Consider the following 11,477-nt stretch of genomic DNA (forward strand, 5'->3'; position numbering starts at 1 on the left):
ACTGATTACCGGCAGGAAAGATAGTGACGGCAATACAGTACATCATCTACTGAGGGTGGCTCCCCAGAAATATTTGCCCACATCCTAACCCCTGAAACCTGTGAATATGAACTTAATTTGGGGAAAAAAAGGGCTTCAACATATGAATTTTGAGGGGACACATTTCAGTCCACACACCACCCTAGGCCAGGCTCATCAGTGCATTCTCTTACTTGGTCGCTTTGAGAGCAGGACCCAACGTTATCCCTAGGCATGACATTTGCTACAACTCTCAGGCAACCGAAGCTCTCTTTTCCTCTTCATTGAGGAAAACATAAGGCTAGAGCAGCCAGGGGCCTATGGAGAGAGCCTCGCAGAGAGCGCAGCGCACTGAGAAGAAAGCAGAGCTAAGAAGTGGATTGAGCGTACCTAGATCCAGCCATACTGAAGCAGGAGCCCCGTGGACGTCTCAGTTAATACGACAATAAAATGCTTTCTAAGCTGTGTTTCCGTCACCTGCAACCCAAAGAATCCTGACTAATAGACCGTGATCTCACAGCTAATAGTAGTGGGAATGGGGATCTGAAAGCATTTCTGCTCAGCTCTGAGAGGCTTTCCTGGGAGTAATCTTGGTGCTTAAGCCAGGAGCATCCTCTGAGTCCTGATTCCCAGATGGCATGTGGGTTCTGACATTTTTAATCTATTTACCCTTGCTCTCCGGGAGCAAGGAAGGTGCAAGAAGTGTAAATAAGTACAGTTAATTGTTTAAATAAATTCGGATAATTAAATAAATGCCGATCATTTCAGGGAGCGCTCCCTGTTATGAAACAAAACAAAGCTTCCCAGACGGAGGTCCCAGGGTAGGTCCTGACAAAGGACACTTCTCAGCAGTTGAGGAAGGGACTCCCCAGTCCCCTTCCCTGAGTCCTGCCTCCCAGCTTCTCTGGAGACAGGTGTTCAAGGCGCAGCTCTGCTAAAAGCTGTGTGACTTTGGGCAAGGGGTGAACCTGCCTGCACCTCAGTTTCCTCATCTGAAAAATGGGGAGAGTAATAGTGTCCCTTTCATAGGTTGAACTGGGGAGCGAATGTGTAAGGTGATCAGCACAGTACTGGCACACAGTATGACCTTTGTAAAGGCTGTGATTATTACTTCAAGGCTGGATCCTCCTCATCCAGGTCTCAGACCAACTGTGGGTCTCAGACCCACAGAGAGCCTCAGGCTTCCACAGGGCAGCCCCTACCTTCACACTCGCTCACACAGTTTTGCTTCTTTCAGGGCATTTTCTGCTGTGGATCCCTTGTCTTTCGGTTTCCTTTTCTCAAAAGGCAGTAAGCCTTACGGAGGGCACAAGCCTTGTCTATTTTGTCAACTGCTATTTCGCCAGCACCTGGTCTCGCGCCTGGCACATAGTAGGTGCTCAGTAGATACTGGTTTGAATGAAGGACAGCGGCACCCTGGCAAGGGCAGCTTCCGTTCCAGGGCCTGCCACGCCACCAACACCACGCCACCACGACTTGCTGGGGGGGCGGGGGATGGACGGTTCCGTCGTGCGCTCTTTTTCCCTCCTTTCAACTTCCCAGTGTAACTTTGTGTGAATACAACTGCAGAAGCTCCCTGGACAAGGCTACCGCCCCGCAATCAGAGCCTTCCTGGTTCTGCCTTCGGGGAGGGAGAATAGGGGTGGCCCGCGGGAGGCCAGTTGCCAGCGCGTCCTGAAGTCCCTCCCGCCGCCTCGCGTCGCTTTAAGGCGGAGGCCCGGGAGGGGGCCGACCCCGCCCGCCCGCTCGCCTCGCGGCTCCAGACTTCGGCATTTCCTCCCCGCTAGCTGGCGCGGCTTCGCCTCCCCTCGGAAGAGGAAACTCCCGTGGCCGAGTAACGGGAACAAGAGCGGAGGGGAGCAGCGGGGGACTCCGGAGACCCACGGCGCCGGGAGGGCGGCCCGAGGTAGGAGGCGAGCACAGCGGGACCAGAAGCTGGCCGAAGGCGGCGCGCCGGGGAGCGGGGCGGGCAGGGCCGCCGGGCCGGACGCAGCGCGCAGTCGGCACGGGGCGCGGCTGGGAGCCGGAGCGTGCAGGGCGGGCCGCTGCTGGAAGGAGCGCTTGAGCTGGGAGAGGAGGCCGAGCTGGAGGGCTGCTTTCCCCGGCCCTGCGACGGGGTCGCCGCCGCGGAGGCGAAGGGAACCGGGACAGCGGGGCTGCCCGGGCGCTGCGCGCATGCTGGGCCTGGGACGCCGCCGGGGCCCGCGCCCTGGGCTGCTCGGCCGCCGCTGCCCCGGGCGCCCGGCATGTCGGTGCACTACACCCTGAATCTGCGCGTCTTCTGGCCCCTGGTGACTGGCCTGTGCACCGCCCTCGTGTGCCTCTACCATGTCCTGCGGGGAAGCGGGGACGCCCGGACCGAGCCCCCCGAAGGCGCGGACGGCGGCTTCCCGCTGCTCAAGGTGGCCGTCCTGCTGCTCCTCGGCTACATCCTCCTGCGCTGTCGCCACGCTGTCCGGCAGCGCTTCCTGCCGGGGTCTCCCCGCCTGGGGGGCCACTCCGCCTTCTCTCCTAGACACTTAGGAGAGCCCAGCCTCGACATCTTGCTGGAGAGTTATTATGAGCACGAGGTGCGCCTGTCGCCGCACGTGCTGGGCCACAGCAAAGCACACGTGAGCCGGATCGTGGGCGAGCTGGTGCGGGCTGGCCGCGCCCGAGGGTCCCCAGGCCCCATCCCCGGGGGAGCGCTGGCCTTGGCCTTTCGCGGAGATTTCATCCAGGTAGGCAGTGCCTACGAGCAGCATAAAATCCGCCGGCCCGACGGCTTCGACGTGCTGGTGCCGCTGCGCCTCCCTCCCCTGGTGGCGCTGGAGCCGCGGAGCCTTGGTGCGGAGCCCGCGCTGGCCCCAGCCTTCCACGGCTGCTTCGTGTGCGCACTGAAGGCGCCGCCAGGGGCTTCCGGGGGCCACTGGCTCCGGGACTCCAAAGCCTTCGCCGACGGCTTCTGCGTGGATGTGCGCGGGCGGCGCCATCTCTCGGCTACGCTGGTACTGCGCTGGTTTCAGTCGCACCTGCAGCGCTCCCTGGCCACCGTGCGCTACAGCCTGGAGGGGCGTTGTCGGGTCAGCCTGACCCCAGGCGGCCTGGAGCAGCCCCCTACCCTACACGTCCTCCCCTGCCGCACCGATTACGGCTGCTGCCGCCTTTCCATGGCCGTGCGTCTCATCCCTGCCGTCCACTTGGGCGACAGCGTCTTCCTGGTGGCCCCACCACCGCCACCCTCACCCGTCGGGCCCCTGTCGGAGCTCCCGGGAGGCCTGCGTGCCGATGCACTGTGGGGTGTGAACACGGCGCGCCAGGAGCAGAAGCTGCTGAGCTGGCTGCAGGAAAGGGCCCCTCCAGGTGCCTGCTACCTCAAGTGCCTGCAGTTGCTTAAAGCTCTGCGAGACCTGGGCGCCCGCGGGCTGGACCCGACGGCCGCCACCCAGTGGGGACGCATCCTATCCTCATACGTGCTCAAGACAGTGCTGCTGGCGGCGCTGCTACGCCAGGGGGCTCCCGCACAAGGCTGGGACGAGGCGCACCTGGGCGAGCGCTTGGAAGAGCTAGTACAGTTCCTCAGGGATTGCCTGCTGCGACGCCGTACACTCTTCCACTGCCTCCTGGGCCCTGGAGGGGCGGCCGCCGAGGTGGGCCCACTGCCCAAGGTACTGCGTGAAGCCACCCCGGTTGACCTCCTGGCCACTTTCGACCGGCAGGCCCGGGAACTCGCAGCAGCACGGTTGCTGTCCACGTGGCGAAGGCTGCCCCATCTTCTCCGGGCCTATGGGGGTCCCCGATACCTTGCCAGGTGTCCCCCACCCCGGAATCAGCGCCCCCAGGGGTTCCCTGAAGATGAACCATAAACCCTGCCAGAGCCCCAGCCTGGCCTGGTGCTCCTGAAGCCTCACCCACCAGGTGGGGGTGGGGATGGCAGTGAAGCCAGTTTAAGGCAAGGAAGATGACCTGCAGAAGGTGTTGGAACATTCAGAGGATGACATTTGGTGGCTTCAGCATCACCCCCTGGCTCCACAATCCAGATAGCTGTGGCATCTTTTTCACGCCCACCAGAGTGTTCTGGGCAAGCTACGGAAAGACGTTCAACGTTAGCAGCTAAGAGTTGGTCCAAATGTTGGTTTGTGTGGAATGATTCTGTAGAAGGATCCAGCTTTTAGGGAGGATCAGTAAAGGAAGGGATTGTGGGTTGTTTAGACAGATCTCTCTGGCCCCCAAATTTAAAGAAGCTAATGTTTTCTGACACAACTACTTGGTAGGTCCTGGGTTCCTGATTGTCTTTTTAAAAATCTGAATCTTTATCTACAACTGGAATTGTAGTTCTGTTCTAGAGGCTTGTGTTCTGAAGAACATACTTTCCACTGTTCAAATTGGTATTAATGTATTTTCTAAAGGCCCATCACAGGTGTTTGACAGGATTATGAAGAATTAAGTCACAGGTGTTGAAAGGCAGTCAGGAGTTGGTTAGTGAAACTTCCAGAGCAAATAGCACTTTATTTTGATCAGTTCTTTCATTTTGTGGTAATCGCTAGTGCCAAGTGTGGCATCTGAAAGGGAGGCCAGTTACATTGACTATTAAGAAAGGTGCAGTCTTGAGGAGCAGGCTTGCTCAACATCCCTCTAGGCACGCGCTGGGATGTGCACCAGTCAGCGCTGATTCATTGAGCGCCTGCCGTGAGCCAGTCACAGGGCAGAGTGGCAACAGGATACGTGCTTCAGACAACACTGGTGAGGGCATGAAACATGTTGGGTCTCGAAAAAGATGTATTGATATTTCACTCTTTGCCTAGCAAGATGTCTCACCAGGGCTTGCTGCTGGCTGGAGACAGAAACCTTTTTGTTTGTTTGTTTTAAGTCTTTTTGGCAAACCCCTTTGCATGGAGATTTCTTTCTGAGTTTAATGAGATAATGAAGAGGCAATGCCTGCTTTCAGCCAATGCTCAGTGATCCTCCGTGGTTGGGAAGTTTTGCTCTCATTGCCCAAGCGGCCTTTAATTGGCCCGAAGCCCACCTTTGAGGAGTGGTTGATTCACCACAGGTCTTGCAATGCATTTCACCTAGAGTTCAGTATCTTGGGCTCTGTGCTTGAAGATCAGTTATTTCCCAATCAGCTGACAGAGGAGAAAGACAGCAGAGGAGGGCAAGTTAGGGGGAGGTGGAGGGAGACATCCTTTGTCAGCTGTCTGTTCTTTCTTCTCTCTGGGCATAAATATCACCAGGCTGGGTGTATTTTGCAGCTAGCGCATTCTGAAATCCCTCACCGTCCTCCCGAATTTCTAACAGCTCTCAGTTGCATCAGTCGACATAAAACTCAGTGGAAGTTTAGAATGGTCCATCACCTGCTGAACAGAAAATGCAGCCAATCCCAGTGATATACTTTGGGATTTTTATAGCTTTGGGATTTTTTTTTTTTTTTTTAACAGAGACTCTTAAAGGTAAAACTTGGAAGACAGAAGTAGCCACATGAATTGGGCCATTGTTTAATTTCTGAGCTATTTTGAGGGAACTCTTTAAACTTTCTTTCTTTAGGGGACCTACTTGGCCACTGTGGGGAAATCGTTGTGAATAAATGATTTATAGGGAATCCTTCTCATCAGAGCTACAGAGATTTCTTATGTCCTTTGCAACCTTGGGCTGTAAGAGAAACAGTTGCAAATGTTGTGCTGTGTCTTTGAGGTTGTTTGGGGACATTTCCCCTTGATACCACAAAGTCATTCCTAGTTTTTGAGGTCAGTGTTAGGTCATAAGGTACTGCATTTAGCACAGGAATCAGTCTACCGACTTCCTGCGAAGATATAAACTGCACAGTGATTTTTAAAATTATTTTTAAAATAAATTCCAAGAGTAGGTAGATCTTTATATAAATATATATATTTATAATGTTTCCATACTCAGCCACAACTTCCCCTGTAGTTGGAGTGGGGGAAAGCGAGGCTATTAGAGGGATTATAAAGCTTTAAAAGCTGAATTTTCCAAATATTTCTAGCTGAGTTGATAGGTTCCTCTTTTATCTGAATAGCATTTTGAAGTTTGAATCTGGTAACATACAGTTCTTGTAGTTTCTTTGTGGGTTTTTGTTTTTTTTTTTTCAGGTTAATTACCCAAAGCCTCATCCATCCTCAAGGTTTTTAAATTTTATTTTTTTTAATTAATGGGGCATTGTGTTTGTGAATTTTTAAAATATTAATGTTTTATTTAAATGCCATGCTGAGCAATTGTTCTCTGTACATGGTAACCAAAAACGTAGAGATTTCGATCAATTTTGATCAATGTTTAGTAATCCAAAACATGTACTGTGTACAAATAAAATAATATGCCATATTAGTCAGGTGTGATGGTTGCCCAAGGCACTTAAATTAAGCTCAATTCTGTATTTTATTAGGGCTCCATCATGTCCTTGATCTGAAATATATACATTTTTGGTGTATACTTGGTACTGGAGATTCATATACTGCAAATATTCTCATACAAGAAAGCTCAGAATTGTTCGTGCTTTTAAAAAAAGATTAACTGTCCAGCCAGTGTCCGAAGAAAGTGTTTGGAGAGATGACTCAGCCATTTTGCCTAAAGACACCCTTCAGTAACTCCCACTGACCAGTCTTGGGAGTCATCCCGGAATGCTCGTGGGCTGAGAGGAGGAGACTGTGTTTTTGCAAAATGAAACTGAAGCTAAAAGGGAAAATGTGAGCAAACCAAGAGAAATCCGAAGATTTCAGGAAGGAGGACTTAAGATGGACGTGAAACGAAGAGCTGGGCAGAAGGGGAGATGGGGTGGAAATCACATGAGGGTGCGAGAGAGGTCTGGGTTAGGAAACACATTTTCTAGATATGTGCTACTTCAAACCAGGGGTCGCAAACTCAGCAGCCTGCAGAAGCAAGTTAGGGAGGTACATAAGAGAAGGGTTGGGTGGTGATGGGGGCTGTGCCGTCTTCACGGGCCACATGGCTCAGCTCCATGCGGGGAAAAGGGTAGGGTGGGGCTGGAAATAGAAAAACAAAAAAAATGAAACTTTCTGATTTTTAAACAACATAATTTAAAAACATCCAAAACACAAGTGGGCCAAAAAACACATTTGCTTGAGCCTGGGGGCCACCAGTTTGCGACCCCTGCCTTAGACGGTAACCCCTCAAGTATGTATAAGGTTATATTTATTGTTATGGATATGATGTTGTTATACATGGTGGTGGGGCATGATATTTCAAGTCTGCTTTATTGCTCAGAGCTAAGCTTTATTGTAGAAACAAACCCCCCAAATTAACACGGCCACAGATAACACTTAACTCACAATTCCCAGAAGGATTCTCCACCCTGGACCCATAGGAGTCAGATGGGACATCAGACCACTAGGGGCCAGCTCTTGGCATTTCCTTCCTGGTGAGTTGGGGCCAAACTCCTTGGCTCTGTCGGAGTCTGCAGGTGAGTAATCAGGAAGGATTGCAGAATAACTTGTTTTCTTCTTTATTTGTATTTTATTTTTATTTTTAAATTAATTATTATTTTTTTTAGTAGTTTCCTAGCCTTTGCAATGATGGTTGGTGGCCGTGAACACCAGCAAAGTAGTGCTGGGTCTCCCAGCCAAGCTTCTTAGGCTTGTTGCCAGCCCCAGTGCCAAGAGAACTGTTCTGATCATATATTTCTATCCCTTTCTGACTCCGTGGCTCCCACCAAAACTGACATCCTAGCCTTCTGAAGGAATGAAACTAATAGCCCTCCAAAGTGTCTCCTTTAACCTCACGGAGTAAGTCACCTTTTCCGTAAAATGTGGCTTTTGACCGTGACGATGACTTATCGTATCCACGTGGAGGAAGGTTATTACCTCCCTCCCCAGTGGTGGGAAAAATGAACCTGGTGAACATTCCCAGTATCCCTTGGGAAGGAAAAAAGTTCAGTGTTATCATTGTGGCATTTGTTAGTTTTTATAAAAAATTGCATGTCTGTTTCTTAGACACTACTGTTTATTTTTTCTGTACCTACATAGCGCATGATTTGGTGGGGATGAAGCAAGTATAAGCTGGGAGAGGACGAAGATGTATGTGAACATCAGTACAGAGAGAACAGACTAAAACATGCAGCTAAATTACATGTAATCTGGTTTTAGAAGTATCAGATATTCAGGAATATTTTTAGCACCCTTTGCTTTAAAAAAAAAATGCCTTGATTCAGTCACTTGACTTGAAAACACTCCTCTTATTTTACTGTTATTTTTAGTGTGGATTTTGACCCCAAACTGTGTATTATGATGCAGTCTATTGGCTGTGGTCATAGTATATGTTTTGTTCCAATAACAGAGACCAAAGAGGTAATCAACTATGGTTCAGCTGCTACAGTTGTGTGATTAAAAGGCGTTCTAATCACACCAGATTTCCATGGCCCAAATAGTCGAGGCCGGCCATTTGTTTTCTATTTCAGGTTGGAGTAAATTTGCACTTTTAATCATATGGGTCATTTGGGGACCTTGTTCTTTCATACTTTGCTTTATTAATAAAGGAACTTGTAGAAACCTGTGAACTGAACATCAGATTTGGGGAGGGTTGTCGTCTTCCTGGAGAGCAGCCTGTGGCTACACTGGCTTGTGATCCCTTACACAGGCCCACCTGCTTTCAGTGAGTGGGTGTATGGGACTTTTTTCCACACAGCAAAGTTGGGATCATTGTACAGAATTGGCACCGTACACAGGTGGGAAAGGATGCCAGTTCATGGCTCTGTAGGCACCCGGGGGCCTGCCTTCAAGTCTTTTTCTGATCGAGAACATTCTGGCCCTGCCCCTCTTCTGTCACCCACCTGCACCCCCTCCACCCTCGGCTCTCACACACCAGCCCAAACACAACTCAGGTCTTGGCCTGTGGCTAATTTATAGCTCAAGAGTTTTGCCCAGAAATCTCTTAGGCCCCCAGGTCCTCTCCAAATGGTAAACATTTGCTAATACGAAAACCCACCAGGCTTCATGAGAGATGGAATCTTGGAGGCCATGTAGGACTCTTCAAAGCCTTGGAGCCAGGTGGAAGTTTGGGGAAACCTGCAGCCACTGGCTGGCTAAACTGCTTGTGGAGAGTACTCTCCCAGGGGAAAGGTGTGGCGGGCTGTGTTTTGTTTCGTTTTCAACAATTAGTTCTTGAGTGGCTACTGTCCCCAGGCATTGAGGACACACAGAGGCAACCACAGATACGGCCTCTCATGAGCCCACAAACTGCTGTGAGAGGGCAGGCAGTTAAAGAAGTCATTTCTGTGCAGTGTGGTGGGTGCTAGGTGGCGGAGGGGTCTGGAAGCGCAGAAGAGGGGCACCTCATGCAGTCGGGGGTTTCAGGGAGGGCTGCTCGGAAGAAGTGTCGCAGTTGAGATCCAGAGACAGGAGTTTGCTGCGTGAAGGGAGCTGGGCTGGAGAGGAATGCATCGGACACAGAGGTGACAGGAGCAGTCAGTTTGGCTGGAAAGTGGGGGTGGGCGGGAGCGAGGAGGCTCCGGGGGCAAAGGATGAGGTGGGAGAGGTAGGAAGGCACCAGGGCACAGGGGTTCTGGAAGCCAAAGCTTCTCAAACTCGAATGTGCAAACCACTTGGGCGTCCCGTCCGAACGCAAGTTCTGATTCCGCAGGTCTGGATGTGACCTGAGAGCCCACCTTCCTAATAGATGATGGCAATGCCACTGATGCAGGGGCCACTCTTTGATCACAAGTTTGTAAACCACACTGAAAGTCTGGACTGGTCCCCAAGATACTGGCAGTCCACCTTAGGAAGGAATGACAAGGTCACATTTGAGTTTGGCCCACTCTGGTTTCAAGGTGGAGAATGGGTTGAGCAGGGGGCGGCAATTCATCTATTTTTGTAAATAAAGTTTTATGGGAACACAGCCACACACATTCATTTACATACTGCTCTGGCTGCTCTCTGTCTCCATTAGCAGGGTTGAGTAATTGCGAAACAACACTGAAAAGAATTACTATCTGGCCTTTTACGGAAAAGTTGGCTGGACTTAATCAGACTGGAAATCATCAGAGGCCGCGGTGGTCCAGGCCCAGGCAGGGGAGCGGGGACAGAGACACACGTTACTCTGGAGACAGACCAGTGTCATGTGAGGGCCAGCACTTTAACACCAAGAGGCCTGTCTTCAAGTCTTGCATCCTGCACTTCTCATCTGTGTGTCTCTCTGCAAGTTACCCAATCCTGTCTGGACCTCAATTCCCTCATCTATAAAATGGGATTAATAATAGGACCTCCCTCATAGGAGTGAAAGAGATTAAGTTGATTGTGCCTGCAAAGGACTTGCCGCACGTTAGGCACGCAGTGTGCGTCAGTGTGGAAGCAGTTTTCGGGGTGGAATTTTCATTTAGTCAGTGTCTCCAACCTCTTCCTCTGCTCCCTTTGGGCTCATTCTTCCTCCTCTGCAGGGTGCGTTTACCTTTTGTCCACCCAACCATCTCTCTGCTACCCAGATTTTGTTTATCTTGCTCCTTGATGCCCATGGTGTTCCCCTGTAGGAAAAGCTCTTACTCTGGGTACCACGTAGCCTGATTACAAAAGTAGCCGCCCCTGTTCTCTAAAGCTTCCTATACCTCTGCCCCTGGCGAAGTGACTTTGCAGTCTCTCCCGTCACGAAGGAAGCCTTTTTACCTACACGTTGAAATTGGAATGGCTTTGTGACTTTCTTTAGTCAGTAGAATGTGGCGGAAGGGGCATTGTGCTAGTTCCCGGCCTAGGCCTGTCTGCCTCTGATTGTTCTCTTGGAAGCCTGCTGCCCCCACGTGAACAACTGGCCTTGCTGGAGGATGAGGGACCACGTGATCCTGTCGCCAGAGCTGACAGCCGCCTTTGACACATGACCGAGACCACCCCAGACCAGCTCCGTTTCCCCTTCTCCCCCGCAACTGACCAGACAACAGAATGATTGAAACACTTGAACGAGCCTGGCCAAGACCAGCCAAGCCTGGCCCAGATCAGCAGACCCACCCAGCTGGCCCATAGACTCCAAGCAAAAATGAACACATTGTTTTAAGCCGCTGAGTTAGTGGTAGTTTGTAGCTCAGCTGTAGCTAAATGATTTGGAAACTTAAAAAAAAAAGAAGAAATCTGGAGGGGCTGCCGGTGGAGTAAGTACAGGCAGTCTCGACTTCTGTGCATTTGACTTTCAGACAGCCAGGCTTTGATACAACCCACCTTCCCGCAGTGAATCCAGGTTTCCCCCATCTGCTGAAGCACAGTGTTGGCTGAGTTGTGGCAGTGTTGCCATCTTTTGGGGGGCGTGCTTACACGGCTGTTTGTGTTCCTGCATTTGCCCTTATCTCATAAAAGCAAATGGAAGCTGGAAAATGAAAGTGCTGATTCAGGTGACAACATGCCATAGGTCTCAAAGGTAATACAATTGAGACACTGATTCAGTGTCTCCTCTTGGCTAAGCTTCAGCTTCAGTCAGGGACTGGCCGGTGTTAAGCTGGTGGGTGGTGTGTTCAACTGTAAAGGAAAAGAACAGCA

The 11,477-nt window shown here is 51.1% G+C and overlaps 1 protein-coding gene across 1 annotated transcript; it reads left to right on the forward strand.

Moving 5' to 3' along the window:
• Positions 1–1,504: 1,504 nt before the first annotated feature.
• On the forward strand, positions 1,505–8,521 carry ITPRIPL2 (ITPRIP like 2). Its single transcript, XM_022552382.3, has one exon. The coding sequence runs from the start codon at positions 2,265–2,267 to the stop codon at positions 3,861–3,863; it is 1,599 nt and encodes a 532-aa protein (XP_022408090.1). The 5' UTR covers positions 1,505–2,264; the 3' UTR covers positions 3,864–8,521.
• The last annotated feature ends 2,956 nt before the right edge of the window (positions 8,522–11,477 follow it).

The sequence above is a fragment of the Delphinapterus leucas genome, chromosome 15 (genome assembly GCF_059928025.1).
Source record: "Delphinapterus leucas isolate spDelLeu-1000000601 "Yukka" chromosome 15, BTC_Dleu_Yukka2, whole genome shotgun sequence".
In the NCBI taxonomy this organism is placed as follows: Eukaryota; Metazoa; Chordata; class Mammalia; order Artiodactyla; family Monodontidae; genus Delphinapterus; species Delphinapterus leucas.